At 39.4% G+C, this 21,257-nt stretch overlaps 1 protein-coding gene across 2 annotated transcripts in view; it reads right to left on the bottom strand.

The window, feature by feature from the left end:
- LOC132866683 (uncharacterized) overlaps nucleotides 1-21,257 on the bottom strand; it is a 34,073-nt gene that overhangs the window by 1,562 nt on the left and 11,254 nt on the right. Inside the window, exons 2-4 of one of the 2 annotated variants that reach the window (XM_060899468.1) lie at nucleotides 17,983-18,295; nucleotides 7,526-7,792; nucleotides 6,941-7,093 (exon numbers count right to left, since the gene is read on the bottom strand). In XM_060899468.1, coding sequence (XP_060755451.1) covers nucleotides 6,941-7,093; nucleotides 7,526-7,792; nucleotides 17,983-18,262 — 700 coding nt within the window. In that variant the 5' untranslated portion in view covers nucleotides 18,263-18,295. Of the gene's footprint in view, nucleotides 1-4,622; nucleotides 7,094-7,525; nucleotides 7,793-17,982; nucleotides 18,296-21,257 lie in introns of those variants that run through there. The other variant, XM_060899467.1, reaches the window with a different exon arrangement.

Raw genomic sequence — 21,257 nt, 5'->3', positions numbered from 1 at the left:
CAGAAAAGGAAAGAAAATGAACGGAGGGTCGAAAATACAAAAAAGGAGGCAGAAAATGCAAAACGAGTTTTAAGGTAGGACAAATGGTTACTTTTTAAGGCAGCCCGCCGTGGCTGCAGGCTTTCAGTTGTGTCACTGAATGGTTACTTTTCTGAGGCAGCCCGCCGTGGCTGCCTGCAGGCTTATTTATTATAGCCCATTTAGTTAAAATAGTTGATATAAAATGTTTATAGTTATAGTTATGTGATGGTTGTCCTGATTTAGACTGTTTTTTTTTTTTTGGGGGGGGGGGGGGGGGGGGGGGGGGGTTTGCGCGATGTTGCACCCGGGTCCAGATTAGGGCAGAACCGGCCCTGGCTACATTTCAGGTGTAGTTTGTTTTATGTATGTATGTACTTGCATAGATGTGTACTTGGTCTTCCAATATGGCGCCTAACAAAATCTCGCGGCGCGGTGACGTCATGCGGTAGCCCTCTATAGGGCCTGACTAGCCTTTGGTAACACACTAAACGAATTATCTTTCATTTTTGGCACTTTTTCTGTTTGTGTAGATGGGAAGACATACTGAGAATCCAAATCGCCAACATTTGAAATAATAATTGTTTTGAATTATTTCTTGTCTTATTTAATGAAGGTTGTAATAGAATTAGCCTACATTTGGCTTAAGCCGGATGAGACAGAGACATAATTTTATAGCCATTTGTTAAACAGCTGACAGGGAACGTAATTAACCGTTCCGGGAACGAAATTTTTTTGTTCTAACCAGTTCGGGAACGTCTATTTAATGGTGGAACCCAAAACTGGAAACGTTAAAATTCCGTTTCTGTTCGGAACGAACCAATAGGAAAAAAATTCCGGTTCAAAGCCCTGGTTAAAACCCATGTAGATGCTGTATACTTTTAACACAAGCCTTTTTTCTTTGGTACTGAATCTTCTGTGGAAAAGAAATGCTTGGATCATAGACTTATTCTCCAAGGAAACAGGAACTGATGAAAGGCAATAATTGACTTTTTGGTTACCAAGAGAAATTTAAAAACAATACAGTTGTTTCAAGGATGACAGTTTGTTAATTTTGTCACATGTTCATAGAAAATATTATTAGTTAAAGCTGCTGATGAATGATTTTGGATTTTCACTATAAAATGCTATTGCAAGCTACTTGCAGATTAACTTTATTAGAACCAGTTTAGATTGTGATAATAGATTAACCCAAGTGCTTAACGGTTAGCAAGATGTACTTTTTGATTTTTTACTTCATCAGCACTTGGTTCTTCTATCTACGTGTTCTTTTGCATCCATCAGATGCTCAAGGTAATGTTCTCTTCTGATGACTCTTCCATGCAGGTCATGTGCACAACCACTCCTGTGTTAGCTAAGCCTTCCTGCTTGTCCTTAGTGTCATACTGGGGTTTTGCTTTGCTTTTCTTCCCACCAGACTGGCAGTTTTATCTTTTCTTGGTCTTCTAGATCTTGCTTTGACTTCCTTGACAGGTCTCCTTAACTGCTACATTTTAATGACATGTTGAAAAGTGTTTATTGTGAGCTGGAAGAGCTTTGATATCATTTTACAGCCTTCCTCTACTTTGTAGGTATCAAATAGCTTTGTTTTCAGATAATCAGCTAGCTGCTTTGAGGAGCTTTATTTGTGGAGTTCATATAGTTTATATTGAGAAGTTCATTAACAATTGCAGAAGAATGTTATGCTTTAAATGCAGTAGAGCTTGAAAGTTTGTGAACCCTTTAGAATTTTCCATATTTCTGCATAAATATGACCTAAAACATCATCAGTCCTAAAACATCATCAGTCCTAACAGTCGTCGGCTGTCCATCGCTAGCAATGATGACTGCTTCATTAGGATGCACAGAAACGCAGATGGGCCGCGAGGCCTGTAGTGGTGGCACAAACGGCCTGGCCGAGCCGCCACGGAATGTCTGGCCTCATGAGCTCTCACATACTGTTCTCCTCTCCTCACAAAGCACCTTGCACATTAAGGTAAGACAAACAATGTCGTGACCCCCTCATGTTGTCTCTCTGGACCTCCAGACCTGATGCCAAGTGGTGCACTTGGTCATTTATTTATTGAGGAAACTGAACCAATATTACATATCACTGAGTGGCAAAAGTATGTGAACCTCAAGGATTAGCAGTTAATTTGAAGGTGAAATTAGTCGGGTGTTTTCAATCAATGGGGTGACGATCAGGTGTGAGTGTTTGCCCTGTTATATTTAAAGAACAGAGATCTATTAAAGTCTAATCTTCATGACACATGTTATGGAAATGTATCATAGCTTGATCAAATGAGACTCCTGAGGACCTCAGAAAAAGAGTTATTGATGCTCATCAGGCTGGAAAAGGTTACAAAACCATCTCTAAAGTGTTTGGATTTCATCAATTCACAGTCAGACAGATGGAGGAAATTCAAGATCACCGTTCCCCTGATCACTCCAAGAGCAAGATGTGTAATAGTCTGTGAGATCAGAAACGAACCCAGGGTAACTTCTAAGCAACTAAAGGCCTCTCTCATATTGGCTAATGTTAATGTTCATGAGTCCACCATCAGGAGAACACTGAACAACAGCAGTAGACATATGACTGGGTTACAAGGGGAAAGTTACTGCTCTTCAAAAGGAACATTGCAACCCAACTACAGTTTGCTAAAGATAAAGTGGATAAGCCAGAAGGCTACTGGAAAAATTCTGTGGATGGATGAGACCAAATAGAACTTTTTGTTTTAAATGATAAGCATCATGTTTGGAGAAAGGAAAACACTGCATTCCTGCAGAAGAACCTTATCCCATCTGTGTAACATGGTGATGGTAGTATCATGGTCCTGTTTTGCTGCATCTGGACCAAGACGGCTTGCCATCATTGGATGGAACAATGAATTCTGAATTATTCCAGTGAATTCTAAAGAAAAATGTCAGGACATCTATCTGTGAACCGAATCTCAAGAGAAAGTGGGTCATGCGGCAAGACAATGACTCTAAGCACAGAAGTTGTTCTACTAAAGAACGGTTAAAGAAGAATAAAATTAAATGTCTTGGAATGGCCAAGTCAAAGTCCTGACCTTAATCCGTTAGAAACAGTCATATGAGGAAACCCATCAACATCTCAGCGTTGACGCTGTTCTGTACAGAAGAATGGGCTAAAATTTCTCCAAATCAATGCGCAGGACTAATGAACAGTTACAAGAAACGTTTAGTTGCAGTTATTGCTGCACAACGTAGTGACACGAGATACTGAAAGCAAAGGTTCACATACTTTTGCGACTCACTGATATGTAATACTGGATCATTTTCTTTAATAAATAAATGGCCAAATATAATATTTTGTCTCATCATAGTTTTTATCTACTTTTAGGACTTGTTTGAAAATCTGATGTTTTAGGTCATATTTATGCAGAAATGAGCAATTCCAGCGTTATGGACGTGACACTTGAACTCAAAATGGCAACAAATGACCCAGTGCATGTTTTATTGTCTCCCAGTATTTAAACAGGTGTTGCATATTTTAAGGCTGTACCATACTGGAGAAGTGATAGAACAAGAACAATTCCCATAGTACACCTAGGGCATGCCAGAAAACACCAATAAAAGATGCGTTATGGATGTGACAGAAAAAGTATCACTTTTCTTGGGTGACTGTACATTTTTATCAAAAACTGTGAAATTGTAAACCTAATGTTGAAATGGAGATATCCATTTGATAGAGGGGTCCAAGGTGAATATTAAAAAATCTTTGTTTAAAATATTTTGTATTTCATGCAGAGTTTCGGAAGGAAAAGTCAGCGTTATGGATGTGACGAAATTCCGTTATGGATGTGACGCGTCTGAAATAGACATGGCATATGTTTAGAAAATCAGCAATTTAACCACCATAACCCTTTGAAAAACTCTCTAAATATCAGCTAAAACTATCAAAGTTCTTAAATAATATTTAGGATGGCTATTGTTTTGCTGTTTTGTGGATTTTAGCATACATTTCTGTGGCTTGTGGCAATAATACAGAATTGTACATGATCATAGTTGATTTTAGCTTGGGTTTTACATTATAAGAAAGAAAGACTGACAGTGACATATTAGGTTGGTTACAAATTGGTTCAACTTATTCACATCTGTAAAATACAGGCCTAGGTGATATCTCTGGGAGTGGTTTTGATGTATTACATGTTGCTTTATTTTTGCATGGTGAGGTTGACATTTACATGGAATTGCCCCCATATAGAAAATTCTAAAGGGTTCACAAACTTTCAAGCATCACTGTAGTTGGCTGCAGTGGTTGCGTTTACTTTTTTCCACTTTCAAAATCAAGAAAATATGTAATTTGGCTAGGGGTGCTAAAACTTTTGCAGCACCTTTTTTTAAATATGTTCTTTGTAATACAGGTAGTCGTCGACTTACGACTGCGTTTGGTTACGACTGACCGGTCGTAAACCGATCTGGTCGTAAGTCGGCCTATGTTAAATGAACGCAAGTATATTGTGATGTGTAATGATATTGTAATCATCTTAAAGTCTTATTTTATCAACATTTTCTTATTTCATTACCTTGGCTCATTATTTGGTTTAAGTCAAACACTGCATACTATACTGCGTACAGTACAATTCGTTTAATATGTGCAAAACAAAAAATACGAAATACAGGTGTGAAAAATAGAAAACATTTTAGTTTGAAACATACCAAAATACAAATGTAAAACATAGCAAAATACAAAATTTAGTGACCGCTGGCATCACTGATGCTTGGCTGTGGGTCGTCTACGTCATCATCAGCTGTTGCAGCGCTCGGGCTGGCGGGAGCATTTGCTCGTTTCATAAACCAGGAGCTGGGGCGGAAACTGTCTGACGGAGTGTGCGAGGGAGCGCGAGAGAGACTTCGCATGTGCCTGGAGCTGGGGCGGAAACTGTATGACGGAGTGCGCGAGGGAGACTGCGCATGTGCCTGGAGCTGGGGCGGAAACTGTTGTACACGGCGAGAGGCGCTGCCGGGAGCTGGGGCAGAAACTGTCGTACGCTCAGCTAGCTCAGCTGGGAAACACTTGCCAGTCATAACCAGATGGTCGTAAAGTCGATCGGTCGCAAGTCGCATAGGTCGTAAGTCGACAACTACCTGTATTTTTATTCTAGCTAGGTAGCTTTTTAGATCTTTAGGTAGGTAGTCTCATGGTGATGATACACGGGGCAACTTTTTGGGCAATGTTGCCGAGCAATGTTGCTGGGCAATTGCGTTTTGAATCTTTTCTATTGAGATTGGGCAACATTTTTCTTTCTGAATGGTTTTGATAATCTCTGGCAACTTTTTGAGATAAGCCAATCAGAACGCGAGTGTCGAGTCATGTGACCTCCGGTGAGGTTCGGATCAGAAATTTCAAACAAATATGGCGGCCGCTCAGTGTCAGTGGAGTGAAGAGATGGAGAGACTCCTCATCTGTTTTTACGCCGGTAAGTTGTCATTTTAATATTCTATATGGAGGAATTTACCTCACCAAAGCTCTAAAAAACAACAGACAGCTTGATTAAATGGTCACAGCAAAAATTAAGACATCGGGTTTTTTTTTAGCTAACTGTAAACTGCCGTTGCTAACTGTTGTTGCCCTGAAAAGTTGCCCTGTGTCTCACCTAGTTGCCCGTTGCCAGCAACATTGCTCGGCAACATTGCCCAAAAAGTTGCCCCGTGTATCATCAGTGTTAGGCTGATGATAAATGGGGCAACTTTTTGGACAATACTGCTGGGCAATTGTGCTTCAACACTTTCCCACTGAGATTGGGCAACATAATTTCTATCTGAACAATTCTGATCATTTTGGGCAACTTTTTAAGATCATCCAATCAGAGTGCTAGCAGCGAATCACATGACCACCTGAGAGCTTCTGAAAATTTCAACAAAGATGGCAGCGTCTCTGGCAGTGGAGCGAAGAAAAAGAGAGACAACTTATATCTTTTTATGCCGGTAAGTTATGTGTAAACCTAAAGTGGTGAATTTACTTCATCAAATGCTGACAAAACCGACATCTATTTTTATGTGCTCAGGCTGTAATTAAAAAATAGATTTTTTTCAGCTAAGTGTAAACTGTTGTTAGGGAAAGTTATCACTAGCTATGTAGGGATTACGTGAGCTCTCTTGCATCAAGTTAAAAGTGATGGGCAGCCCATAGTTTTTTTTTTTTTTTGTGTGTGAGTTGTAATAGAGATTGTCGAACTTATCATCTGATCTAATTGCACATACAGAGAATGACTACCTGTGGAACCTGAGGGTGAAACAGTACAAACTTCGGGATCTAAAAAAGAAAGCCTTTCAGGAACTCTGTCAGCCCCTTTTCCTCCTCAGCAGCCATCTCTTGGTCCATGTCCTTTTTTCTTTTTTGCTGAGATGAGAATTAAACGATTATGTTTTTGCCATCATGTTTTTGTGGTGTATGTGTCAGTTATTAGTTATAGCATATGTGATTGAGGCTAGTAGCATTTTTAAAGAGATTTAAAAAGTGCTCATTATTAACAGAATAACGTGGTTATTTTGACTTATAAATGTTAAAATAATGGCAAATTATCTTTTGACCAGAGTATCTATTCAGTGTTGTTCCAGAAGTGATACTTGAGCGAAATAAAGGCTAAAGCCAAGACAAAAGTGACAGCTGCAAATGTTTCAGTGTCCGTCTTTGCAGTGTCTGTTTCCCTGGTAATAGATTTGCTCTTATCTGATTGGTTGTTGCCAATTGTCTCTTGCCCTAATTAGTTGCCCTGTGTCTCACTTGGTTGCCCGTTGCCAGCAACATTGCCTGGCAACATTGCCCGAAAAGTTGCCCCGTGTATCATCACCTTTACTGTATTGTTTGAGTGGAAAATTACAAAATTGTGTACACCATTTATACAATTATCTTTGCTCATCTCTATTAAGGTTGGCAATAATCCTGGAAGGCCTGAAAGAACAGCTTTTATGGTACCTTCCACATTAAGAGTTTTCCAGCGGGGATCGCTTTCAAGGTCTGAGATCAGTGAAAGAGGAGAGTCTGCTGTTACTCTCTTTAAGACATCGTCACGACGTATCAGCAACACAGATTCACTGCACAGACGCACATGTAACTCCTCTTCAGTCACTGTGGAATCAAAGTCACATGATCATAAAAATTACATCATGATATGCTGCTATGTATGATGGATTACAAGTACATGTAAATTGTACAGTTTACTATATTTTGCACAGTTATGTTCTTTAGCTTGATTGTCTTTGTCTAGTTACTGTATATTGTGTAGTAATATTATTACTAATATCCTGTGGGATGTAGTCCATGTATTGTCATTTGTCTCATTTCATATATGTACTATATAGAGATGACAATAATAACTGACTAACTAAAAACCCTGTCAGGTTGAGGTAACATTTCATTTATGTACAATCAAGGGCTAATTCTAGAGAAATATAGAAAACCTGTACAAGTAAAACTGGACATGAAAAAACTATCAAAAACATGTGATGTAACTATTTTCTTAGCGTTGATAATACAGGCCTCTGATACCACTCCACATACCCACATCCAGTGGATTCGTCATGAAAACAGCATTTGGCGCCACCCCAAATATCATTTGATGATGCCAGGCGTCAGGGATCTCTTCACCTTCTGCCACTCCACGCTGCATGTTCATGGTGGCTACAGGTACAGCTGTATGCCGAATCCAGTGGGCTAGCCAAGGCACCAAATTTACCTGCCTTGCTGGGTAGAACCCAAAGAATCTGCCCAGCACTCGTCCGCCACTTGCTTCCTTTGCTCCATCTATCAGCTGATTGTGTGTAGCACCTAAAAAAATGAATGCCATAAACACACGCTATACAAATTCTACAACTCCAAACCAGAAAGAGTTGGGATAGTATGGAAAATGCAAATTAAAAAAAGGAAAGCAGTGATTTCTAAATTTACTTTGACTTGTATTTCATTGTAGACAGTATGAACCCAAGATATTTCATATTCTGTCTGGTCAGTTTCATTTCCTTTGTTAATATACGTCAATTCCTGCATTTCAGGCCTGTAACACATTCCAAAAAAAAAAATTGGGACTGGAGCAATTTAGGGCTAGTAATGAGATAAAACAAATAATGATGTGATTTGAAACAGGTGACGTCAACAGGTGACTGTAATTATGATTTGGTACAAAATCAGTATACAGGAAAGGCCTAGTCTTTGAGGCAAGGCAAGGCAAGTTTATTTATATAGCACATTTCATACACAATGGCAGTTCAATGTGCTTTACAGAAGTAAAAACAAAAACAGTAAACAATAGAGAAATAAAATTACATAAAATAATTTTATCTTTATTCTAAAATAATTAATTAAAAGAATTAAAAGAATTAAAAGAAAATAATAAGAATTAAACAATAGTAGAAATAAAATATTAAAATGCCAAAAAGAAAAAGAAGAAAGAGAAAGAGAAAAAAAAACCTAGCAGAATAAAATAGAATAAAGTTAAAATAAATTTAAAACATGCAGAGAAAAAGATTATAAAAAATGTAAAAATATTAATTATTTAACAGAAAGCATCTGAAAACAGCTTGGTCTTTAACCTAGATTTGAAGCTGCCAACAGCAGGAGCATTTTTAATGTCCTCTGGGAGTTGGTTCCATAGCTGTACTGCATAGTAGCTAAAAGCTGCTTCACCACACTTTGTTTTAACAACAGGTTTTAATAGTAAATTTTTCTGTTGCGATCTGGTAGATCTGATTGGGTTAGGCCGTTGCAACATATCAGAGGGGTAATTGGGCCCTGTACCATTTAGAGATTTGTACACCAGCAGCAATGCTTTAAAGTCAATTCTGTAGCTTACTGGAAGCCAGTGAAGGGACCTTAGAATTGGAGTAATGTGCTCTGTTCTTTTTGTTCGTGTGAGAACCCTAGCCGCTGCATTTTGAACCAGCTGAAGTCGTTTGATGGTCTTTTTTGGCAGGCCTGTGAAAAGGCCATTGCAGTAATCAACCCTACTAGAGATGAAGGCATGTATTAGTTTTTCCAGATCATGTTTTGACATAAGTCCTCTTAGTTTGGAAATGTTTTTTAGGTGATAAAATGCCGTTTTAGTGATTGCTTTCATGTGACTGTCAAAGTTTAGCTCGCTGTCAAGGAAAACACCAAGATTTTTAACCATTTCTTTAGTTTTAATCCCTTTTGTGTCAAGAATAGTGGTAATCCTGAGTCTTTCATCTTTTTTTCCAAATAGAATTATTTCTGTTTTATCTGTGTTCAGCTGAAGAAAATTTTGTGACATCCAGCTATTGATTTGATCGATACACTGGTAGAGACATTCAAGGGGGGCATAATCATTAGGTGATAGAGCAAAATAAATTTGGGTATCATCTGCATAGCAGTGATACAAAATTGAATTTTTATTGATAATTTGCCCAAGTGGGAGCATATAAAGGTTGAAAAGTAATGGTCCAAGAATCGACCCCTGGGGGACACCACAGGTCAAGGGCATTGACGTTGAGGAACAATTTCCCAGGGTAACAAAGAAGCTTCTATCTTTTAAGTATGATTTTAACCAATTGATAACTTTACCAGTCAATCCAACCCAGTGTTCAAGTCGATATAGCAGTATGTTGTGATCAACAGTATCAAAAGCTGCACTGAGGTCCAGTAATACCAGGACCGATGTTTTGCCTGCATCAGTATTAAGACGTATGTCATTTATAACTTTAATCAGCGCTGTTTCAGTGCTATGATTGGCACGAAATCCTGACTGAAAATTATCAAAACGGCTGTTTGATATCAAGAAGGCAGTTAATTGATTGAAGACAATTTTTTCCAGGATTTTCCCGATAAATGGTAGATTTGATATTGGCCTGTAATTATTTAACACTGAAGGATCCAGATTATTTTTTTTAAGAAGGGGCTTTACAACAGCTTTTTTTAGGGACACAGGAACAACACCAGTCTCCAAGGATGTATTTATAATTTGAAGCACATCTGTAATTATAAGATGAAGAACAGACTTAAAAAAGTTGGTGGGCAGAATGTCCAGTTCAGATGTTGAGGAACTGAGATTTTGTACAGTTTTTTCAAGAGTCTCATAATCAATTAAACAAAATTCTGACATTGTGTTAAAGTTATCTATCTGTGTCATTGGTGATTGCAGTTTTTCAATTTTTTGCAACTGAGATATATTATGAGAAATATTCTGCCGTATTTTATCAATTTTACCTTTGAAGAAGGATGCAAACTCATTGCATTTATTAACTGAGAGAAGTTCAGGTGCTAATTGTGGTGGGGGATTAGTTAGCTTCTCTACTGTTGAAAATAGCACACGGGCATTGTTCATATTCCTGCTGATGATATTGGAGAAGAAAGACTGTCTTGCTTTACGAATTTCATAATTATAATTACAAAGCATCTCTTTATGGATTTGATAATGGATGTGAAGTTTAGATTTGCGCCATTTTCTTTCAGTCTTTCTACATTCTCTCTTTAGCAGTTTAACAGCCGGGTACTGCTTCCATGGTGCTTTCTGCTTATCATTGATTCTTTTGATTTTGAATGGAGCAATATCATCCATAATTTGGGTCATATTTAAATTTAAAAATTCCAGTAAATCATCTACAGAGTCTGACATTTTGGTTGAGTTCTGAGAGAGAGCTTGCTTAAAAAGAGCACGTGTTGTCGTTTATGACTCTCCTGCCTATAGTCGTTGAGCTATTCTGAATGTGAGGAGACATAGAAACTTCAAAGAAAACAGAGAAATGATCAGATAAGGCCAGGTCAACAACAGTATAAGAAACAGTAAGACCCTTTGTGATGACGAGGTCAAGAGTATGACCACGAGAGTGGGTCGGTCCCTGTACATGTTGTACTAGGTTAAAGTTATCAATAATTGCAAATAGTTCTTTGGCATAAATGTTATCAGTATTATCTACATGCAAGTTAAAATCCCCAGATATAATAAGACAATCAAACTCTAAGCAAATGACTGATAACAATTCACCAAACTCTTCAAGAAAGACTTTGGCTGAATGTCTCGGAGGCCTGTAAATAGTTAATAATAATATGTTAGGAGAGCATGTAACAAGTGCACATAAGTGTTCAAAGGACATAAAATCACCAAGTGAGGATTGTCTACATTGAAAAGAGACTTTGAATATATTTGTGATCCCTCCACCTTTCCCTTGTCGGGTAACATTCAAAAAATTAAAATTTGGGGGAGCTGCTTCGATAAGGGTGGTAGCACTATTTGCTTGATCCAGCCAGGTTTCAGTTAGAAGCAAAAAATCAAGATTGTGTTTACAAATAAGATCATTAATTAAAAATGACTTGTTTAAAAGTGATCTAATATTCAGAAGGGCTAGTTTTACAGTAATATTTGGTTGTGCACTCTGATGCTGTTTTAAAACAGGAAGGAGATTAGATTGGTTTACCCCCAGGGTTAAATGTGCTCTATGTTTTCTGTTACTTATCAACACAGGAATAGTGTCAACATCGGATCCCTGCTTTTTTCTACATCCATTTGCAGGGACCCAGAGTACATCAAACAAGACTTTCTAAATGTTCCATTTGGTTTGAGGGTGAAAGGACTGGAGATGACATGTATCTTTTGGATGGTGAAAAAGATTTGTAGCCAGCTGAAAGTCCTGGACGAACACAATTTTGATGAACTGGGTACACTGCTTGTCGCGACAAATTTGGACTAGAAAAAGAGAGTGTAGCCATAGGAAGCAGTTTTTTCATGCTATTTGGGAAATCCATCCGAGGAGAAGTGGAGTCGTCTGTCCTTGAATGTTGGGAGGCCTGCAAGTCAGATGTTTGTGTGTCCTTGATGACGACTTGCAAAGATGATTGTTTAGGCTTTGTAACTATGTCAGTCTGCGACATCTTATCAACTGTTTTCCTCGGTGCTGGCTGAGAAAAGATTGCAAGTTTGTAGTGGTCTGCTAAGACTTTGGCTCCAATCCAGCTGAGTTCAGTGCTATTTGGCTTGTAGAATTCTTTGCGATTCCAAAAAAGATTAAAATTGTCTATGAAATTCATACCAAATGAAGAACAAGTTTTTCCAAGCCAGGTGTTAAGACTGAAGAGTCGAGAAAAAGCAAAACTTCCTCTCGCTGGGAGTGGGCCACTGATAAAAGATTGAATTCCAGTCTTGTAGAGCTCAGAAAAAAGTTTTCTGAAATCATCTTGGACAAACAGCTGTTCTCTGAAAACATCGTTTGCTCCCACATGTACAACGATACGCTTAATCGTTTTATGCTCGGACATGAGTTTCAAAATGCTGTCTTTGGTGTCAGAGATGGATGCATTTGGAAGACAACAAATAATCATCTCATAACCTTTTAATTGTCTTACAGTGGAATCACCAAGAACAAGGGTTGTGGGATCAGGTGGTGTTACGAGCTGCTTTTTGCCTCTTCTCACAGCTCTTCGATCTTGGTGCGATCTCTTTTTACTATGTGTTTGTCCACTTGACAAATCCTCTTCCACATCCCTGAGGCATTCAAATTTGTTCTGAAGCTTTATGGGCTGTGGATTTTCCATAGGATTGTAGATCCTATTGTAATTTGTAGAACGAGCTGGTGTTGAAGTAATTACTCTTCTGTTTTTGTTTTTAGGCTTAGCACCCATCATTTGCCAGTTTTCAGTACTCACATTTTGTACAGCTGGAGTTATGAATTCTTCCACTTGGTCTGCAATGTCCTCAGTCTGTCGGAGCGCAATCTCTGCATTCTCAGCCACTGTTTCTGTACTCCTTTCCTGAGATATCGCTTTTAATTCGTCCGTTTTTGGCAGAGCATTAATCTTTGATTCCAGAATAGAAATCCTCTGTTCTAATTCCATGCATTTTCTGCAGGATTTTTTGCTTCCTGGCATTTAAAAAAAAAAAAAGTGGAAATTAAAATTAAATTTAAAAGCTTATAAAGATGAAGAAAAGAGAAGAGAAAAAAAAAGTGGAAATTCAATGAGAAAGTAAAGTATAGAAATAAAGATTAAGAAAGCAGGAGCAAAGCAAAGAAGCGTCCTACTCGCTTGAGTAGGAGGAGCCAAAAAAAAGACGTTTTTGAGGAGCAAAGATGGGCCGAGGATCTCCAGTTTGTCAACAAATGTATGAGAAAATGATTGAAATCTTTAAAAACAATGTAAGAACAATAAAGATATAAGAATATTTGGATATTTCACTTTCTACAGTGTATAATACCATTAAACGATTCAAGGAGTCTGGAGAAATTTCAGTGCATAAAGGGCAAGGGCGCAAGCCTAAGCTGAACACCCATGATCTCCGATCTCTCAAACGGCACTGCATCAAGAACCATCATTCATCTATGCCTGATAGAACCATATGGGCTTGGGATTACTTTGGTAAACCTTTGTCAAGCACTAAAATACAGAGTTACATCCACAAATGCCAGTTAAAACTTTACTGTGCAAAAAGGAAGCCTCATGTGAACCGTGTCCAGAAGCGCGGTCAACTTCTCTAGGCTAAGATGAATCAGTATTCCAGGTCTTTTCTGGAAGAAATGGATGCCATGCACTCTGGACCAAAGACTAAAAGGACCATCCAGACTGTTACCAGCAACAAGTCCAAAACCCAGGGTCTGTCATCATGGGCGCAGATAGAGGGGGGGACGGGGGGGATTCGTCCCACCCAGATTTAAATTCACCTCGTTCGGTCCCCCCCACTTATAGGGAGGAAAAAACGTCTATGCTGTCTTTCTTTGCATAAGGCAAACCTCACGGAAAAATCAAAAGACTAATTACCATTCGGTTTATTGAGGTGCACAGCAGTGTATACATAGTTGCAACTGCGCAGACTGCACAGGTTGCGAGCTCGAGCTTGGTTGCTATGGTTACCCACAAGTTTGACAGGCATATCGGGGACAGCGCCTCCTAGTTCAGGACCCCAACACGGCATGATGAAGGGTGCCAAAAGGCAGAAAACGATTGCATCGTTTAAAAAAAAAAACGACTGTAAGTAAACTGTGCCTTACTTTATCATATCACCTTGCAATTTTTTGATAGTCTGTTCAAAGTAATGTCGTAGTGAAAGTAAAATCGTACGGAGTAGAGATGCCTTTCTGGTAGCCTCCTTCTTTCGGTGGCAGCCTGTAGATGCAGTGCTCAGAAGGCAGTTTTAATGTTTAATCTGGCGTTCCCTGCCATAATTTCAGCGAGCATATTGTTTCATAAGGAAACTTTGCGAAGAGTTGTTGACTGACTGCCGCTCATGCAACACACAGGCATAGTTAGAAAGTCAGGATGCACTGGTTTACACTTTACACACACACACGTAGCCCAGCCTCTCGCTATGTTTAACAGTTGGAACTTAGCGGTTTTAAAACTAGTTCTGCAGTTTTGCAATTTCTGTGTGTGATGATAATGTGTAAACTTTGGATTTCCATAGGCTATGTTAAAATGTTATCATTGTCCTGGCCTGCAGGTAGTTCCTGGTGATGGCAGTGAGGGAGGTGAAATAACATGTATACACACTACCGTTCAAAAGTTTGGGGTCACCCAGACAATTTTGTGTTTTCCATGAAAAGTCACACTTTTATTTACCACCATAAGTTGTAAAACGAATAGAAAATATAGTCAAGACATTTTTCTGGCCATTTTGAGCATTTAATCGACCCCACAAATGTGATGCTCCAGAAACTCAATCTGCTCAAAGGAAGGTCAGTTTTATAGCTTCTCTAAAGAGCTCAACTGTTTTCGGCTGTGCTAACATGATTGTACAAGGGTTTTCTAATCATCCATTAGCCTTCTGAGGCAATGAGCAAACACATTGTACCATTAGAACACTGGAGTGAGAGTTGCTGGAAATGGGCCTCTATACACCTATGGAGATATTGCACCAAAAACCAGACATTTGCAGCTAGAATAGTCATTTACCACATTAGCAATGTATAGAGTGGATTTCTGATTAGTTTAAAGTGATCTTCATTGAAAAGAACAGTGCTTTTCTTTCAAAAATAAGGACATTTCAAAGTGACCCCAAACTTTTGAATGGTAGTGTGTGTATATATATATATATATATATATATATATATATATATATATATATATAAATAAATAAATAATATATACACACACACACATATATATATATATATATATATATATATATATATATATATATATATATATATATAAAATATACACACACATACATACATATATATAATATACACACACACACACACACACACACACATATATATATATGTGTGTGTGTGTGTGTGTGTATATATATATATAATATAATATACACACACAAAATGGAATCATTTGCTGACAGCTCAGTCCCCCCCAGTTCAAAAATCCTATCTGCGCCCCTGTCTGTCATGGTATGGGATTGTATCAGTGCCCTTACCAAAGGTAACTTACACTTCTGTGATGACAGTATTAATACAAAAAACTACACCAAGGTTTTGGAGCAACATATGCTGCCTTCAAGACAACACCTTTTCCAGGAATATTTCAGACAAGACAATGCAAAACCACATTCTGTACACATTACAAAGGCATGGCTGGGGAAGAAGAGGGTGCCTGTCCCCAATTGAGAATGTGTAGTGAATTTTGAAATATGACAATGACCCTGTACCGTTGCACACCTTAAAGTGCCATTCCACCATTGGATGTATTCTTTGGCATAAAATACAATATATTTTATGACAACATGACTAGACAGAGAAATCTTTCAGCTTCAAAATGATATATCAAACATAATTTTTTGACAACGACAAGTATATTAATTTTGCGACCAAAGTCACCTACCCTTTTAATTTCCGCGCGGTAGTGAAACGTGATGTCATCGGCAGGTTCCCCTTCTTGTGTACCACGTCACATGTGACGTGGCACAGATTATCAGCAATGGCGGATAGAACGCGATTTCCACTTGTCGATTGCTGTGCCGATATTCACCATCGACCGTCTCCTTTGGGCATCACTTGCTATTTTCCTTCGCTTCTTTTCCGAAGCTGACAATCGCGTTCTATCCGCCATTGCTGATAATCTGTGCCACGTCACACGTGACGTGGTACACAAGAAGGGGAACCTGCCGATGACATCACGTTTCACTACCGCGCGGAAATTAAAAGGGTAGGTGACTTTGGTCGCAAAATTAATATACTTGTCGTTGTCAAAAAATTATGTTTGATATATCATTTTGAAGCTAAAAGATTTCTCTGTCTAGTCATGTTGTCATAAAATATATTGTATTTTATGCCAAAAAATACATCCAATGGTGGAATGGCACTTTAAGACCTGTTTGCAAGAAGAATGGGACAAAATGACACCTGAAACGCTTCATCACTTGGTGTCTTCAGTCCCTAAACATCTTTGAAGTGTTGTGAGAAGGAATGGCAACATTATAAAGTGGTAAATGTTTTATTGTCCCAACTTTTTTTGAAACGTGTTTCAAGAATCAAAATTAAAATGTGTTTATTTTGGAAAAAAAAAATTATTAGGTAAAAAAAAAAAAATCAAATAATTTGCTGTTGTATTGTTTTGAGTAAAATACAGGTAAATGGTTATTTACAAATCATTGTTTTCAGTTTTAATTTTCATTTCATTATACAGTCTCAACTTCTTCTGATTTGGGGTTGTACTGTTGCCTTGCTCAAAATATGCTTTCTTATGTGTTTGCAATGTATATCTTTTCTTACAACTAAGAAACTTTGCATTAAATCTAAACATTAAGAAAGAAATACAGTAAGTAAAATGAATCCACTGGTGAAAGTGTATTTTCACCAGTTCCGACAACATGATTGAAATTTGAGAACATTCATTAATTTTTTTTCATGTATATCAAGAGATTGAACTACAGTATATTCAAAACCGTAGCATGCACATCTGAGAGGTATCATCTCTCTGTATTGCTGGGTTTCAGTCACGTGACTTTTCTTAGCGGTTTTACCAGAAGTGAAATAGCTGGTGGTCTCAGCAGCTGCCGTAATGCAAACAACTAGCGATAACTTATCACAGTATGCTCGTATTCTAGAAGCCACTGCTCGCTTTAGATATATTCAGAAGATTGCGATGTGCAATGGAATCGACCCCTACAGTCTGGGAAAGAAGGATTGGTCATACGATCTCGAAAACTGCCCTTCAGCTGAGTTCTCCGACATCTCCAACTATCTGGTGTTGCAGACGTCCTTCTACACCGCAAAACAGATGAAAGCGTGGAAGAGTATGGAGGCTTACAACTTTTTTCTATGAGGTTGGGTAAAGGACCTCAGTATCAAGTCGCTGCCGAATGGATCCTGTATTGTTTTTGCCTGTGTGTGGGTTTTTTTTAAGCTTTTCGTTCACATCTTTACAACAAAGCGCTGCAAGTTGAAGTGTAAATAAACAACAGTTCGCTTGATTCTTGCCTGTGTTGGCTCTTATCTCTCAGGTAAATTATTCACAAAGATCATCAGAAACCCCTTTAAAGACCTGGATCTTAGTTAAACAAGACGGAGAAGTGGTGATCATGGTGCATTGTAACTGGATGGTTGGGTAAGAATTTTGTCGCGACCTTTATGCATATAGACTTTGTGAGGAGTAAACAAAGAAACAGCTGGGGACTTTAGCGCTTCGTGACAAAAAAAAAAGTACCGTCATGACACATAGCAAGAAAAGTACTTGGAAAACACTAAGGACATAGCTGAGAGGGAGATACAAACCTTTCACCAAGTGATCACTGCAAACTCGAGCATGCTTCGACTCGGCTCCCTTCGATTTCAGCGAGAGGTTCGAAAGCCACCTTTCTCTGTCTTTTTGTGAAATCCTGTGTTTGTTCACCCCTTTTTATTAGCTCACAGGGAACCCTGAAGAAACTTTTATCAGTTTCACGGTTTGATCGATTCGAACAACGCAAGCGTGAGGCATTTTTCATGTGAGCAATGCACCTTCTCCGTACAAACGTTTTGTCAACTGAGCTTTGGCAGACCACCAGCTAAAGTTTTGAATAACTAATGAGGTGGATGTGACGTCACGTGAAATCCAGCAATAGCATGTAGCGTAAGACACCGTACCTGCTTCGCTGCGTGAGTGAAGGTAATCGGGCACTGGGGAATTATTCCTCCTCAACTTAGTCTGGACACTGCGGTCAGCTGTTTCTGGTGCCACCATAATCCCCAGAGCCTGGAGCACATCCACCACTGCTGTAGCACCACAAGCTGAAACCCCAATCTGGACTGTATGCCTCTCTGCAGCTTCCTGGATTGACCACAGAAAGGCTTTGTGCTGCTCTCCATTCCCTTCCTTCTCAGCATCTGGAACACTGCTTGCTGTACTGGGTGGAACTACCTCCATCTTAATACCATGTTAATTACAAGATTTTGGACTCTTACAGAAAAGGGAAAAAACAGGAAAACAGAATGAATGAATGAATGAATGAAGACAGAGAGAGAGAGAGAGAGAGAGAGAGAGAGAGAGAGCTTTACATTCTCTGTGTATTTCCCTCACAAGGGTGACCTGGGCAGGACAACCAGCCAAGTATACTTTGTGCTTTTTATTTAATTATCCTTTCTAAAACAATGCAAATTAAGCCCCCACATTAGTCAACAACTGGGAAACTGGGGCTAAAAATGTGGTGTGCACAAGGGTTAAACTGAGAGAAGACCTGGGTGGAGCTGGTAAAGATTCAACTTTCCTATTAATGCTTGGCCATTAATTACCCCATGAGTTTCATTACAAGGTATTAGTAACTTGCAGTCGTATAGAATCTTGATCAAATGTGGTGTATTGGCAATTTGCTCATCATGGTTGAGCTCCAGCCTGTACTTTGTTGCTATAACACATAACCAATAGAGGACAGTTGTGTTGTAGTCAAGACCACCTAAACCAAGATCAAGTCATGACCAAGACCAAAGTGTATCAAGACCAAGGTGGTGTTTACATTAGACCGTATCTGTCTCGTTTTCGTCGCGGATGCACTGTCCGTGCACATTAAAACGCCGGGAAACGACTCCACAGGCGGAACAACTTGAATCCGCCAGGGCCCACGTATTCAACCCAGTTCGTATCTGATCCGGTGCTGTGTAAACATTGAGGAACGAGGAAACGCAGTGCTGAGCTCTAGCTGACGTCGTCATTGGACAACGTCACTGTGACATCCACCTTCCTGATTCACTGGCGTTGGGATCACACACACAGTGGCTCAGTCCCGAATCACTGCTCGTGCGCTTCACTCGCACGCTCTGTGAGCTGCGCAGGGCCGGAGTGCGCACCCTCCAGAGGGCACTCGCTGTTCAGGGCGGAGTGATTTGGAGCGCAGGAGGAAGCGCTGAGCCGCACTGAGGTTTATTTACACATTTCAACTTATTTACCTCCTTCAGGCGCTTAAACTCAGTGAGAACATGAACATCACAGCCAGGTGTGTTTATCTGCTGGAGAAGGTGTTCGCTTGCCATCCTTCCACTTGCAAGTGGTGAGTGACTTGCGCATGCCCGATATGCACTGGGATCATGTGACGTGCCGTCTAATTAGTCATGTGATTAGCGTATCCGTGTATTGGCGTTGCTGTGTGCACGCGAATCGTGTATTGGCGTTGCTGTGTGCACGTGAATCATTTTAAAAACGTTAATCTGATGATCCGCTGATACGGTCTAATGTAAACACCACCCAAGACTTTTAGGAGTTGAGATCAAGTCAAGACCAAAACAGAGCGAGACCAAGTCAAGACCAGACCAGTGTGTGTGAAGGGGATGGGGGAGGGGTGAAAGCCATTAACACGGAGAAGATTTTCAAATTAGCAATGAGTCACGTTATTGGTCGCATCTGAAGCAGGAAATTTTACATCCATTCACAGTAACAATGTTAACAAATAAATCAGACAATTTAGTGACATCTCTACAGTTGTGATCTTGAAATAAAATCCCGAGTCCTCTATGTCTGAAACCGAGACAAGACCGAGTAAAAATATGGTCGGTTCCAAGACGAGACCAAGACCTTCAAAAAGTGGTCTTGAGACCGATCTCAAGTACTACAACGCTAGAAGACAGTATGCTGGAAAAGAGTTAAAAAAGTCAAAGTCCTTCACGTGCTAGGACCTGATCTTTCCCAGGCAGTCTCTTGTCCCAGTACTAACCAGGCACTTAGCACAGCCAATCTCCGTTTCAGTAGCACTCGGCTTCTTGCCTATTACATAGGTAGGGTTACAGTAGGGGGCTGGTCCTCTAGTAACCACGAGAGTTTGACTCCCTACTCACATCTATATTGCAGCGTGCCTTGCCAGATGACAGTAGGTACCATTCTGATAATGGTCTTTGGTAGAACTTACAATCTCCTGGTCAAGAGATGAATGTGCTAACTACTAGGCCAGCTTGTGGTGGTGGAAAAGAGTAATGTTGCTTTAAAAAAAAATAATTAACATGGATTTATCGACTGAACTGACAGGTGCTGGCTATTTGTCCTCACTACTTCGAATTAACTGTGACTACTATGTGTTGCATCAACTAGTAAACTAATAAACTCAGTAGTCGTCACTGTGTACTTTGTTAGCCTGAAAATATTTTAGACACGCACATTTTATATATAAGTCAATTCTACAGTTAACTGCACAAGCCTACTAGGAAAAGTCTTTTTTCATTCTTTTGTTTTAATAGACCATTAACACTTTGATATCACTTTGCACAACATGGAGCTGTAGCACTCTTGCTGCACTAGTAATAAAAGTGAGTTATTCCGTCCATATTCCTTTATAACAATTCACCCTTCATACTAATTATCACTGCATCATTTTGTCTGCATTCGGGACAGAAAGTATAATATTGCGTACATGCATAAAAGGTTAGTTTGCGATCCAATGACCAAAGATGAGTTCTTTCTATAAGAAAATATATGTGGTATATATTTTATATTCTCATAAAACACTATTCTATTTTATAATAGTGCCTTCAAAATGCTTTCTTTTTCATACAGCCTAATTTGTAATTTGATATTCCAATAATCATGATGAGGTGGCACGGTGGTGTAGTGGTTAGCGCTGTCGCCTCACAGCAAGAAGGTCCGGGTTCGAGCCCCGTGGCTGGTGAGGGCCTTTCTGTGCGGAGTTTGCATGTTCTCCCCGTGTCTGCGTGGGTTTCCTCCGGGTGCTCCGGTTTCCCCCACAGTCCAAAGACATGCAGGTTAGGTTAACTGGTGACTCTAAATTGACCGTAGGTGTGAATGTGAGTGTGAATGGTTGTCTGTGTCTACGTGTCAGCCCTGTGATGATCTGGCAACTTGTCCAGGGTGTACCCCGCCTCTCGCCCATAGTCAGCTGGGATAGGCTCCAGCTTGCCTGCAACCCTGCACAGGATAAGTG

The sequence above is a fragment of the Neoarius graeffei genome, chromosome 18, assembly GCF_027579695.1.
Source record: "Neoarius graeffei isolate fNeoGra1 chromosome 18, fNeoGra1.pri, whole genome shotgun sequence".
Taxonomy (NCBI): domain Eukaryota; kingdom Metazoa; phylum Chordata; class Actinopteri; order Siluriformes; family Ariidae; genus Neoarius; species Neoarius graeffei.
The sequence above is the reverse complement of the archived record's forward strand: the minus strand, read 5'-3'. Positions and strand labels throughout refer to the sequence as shown.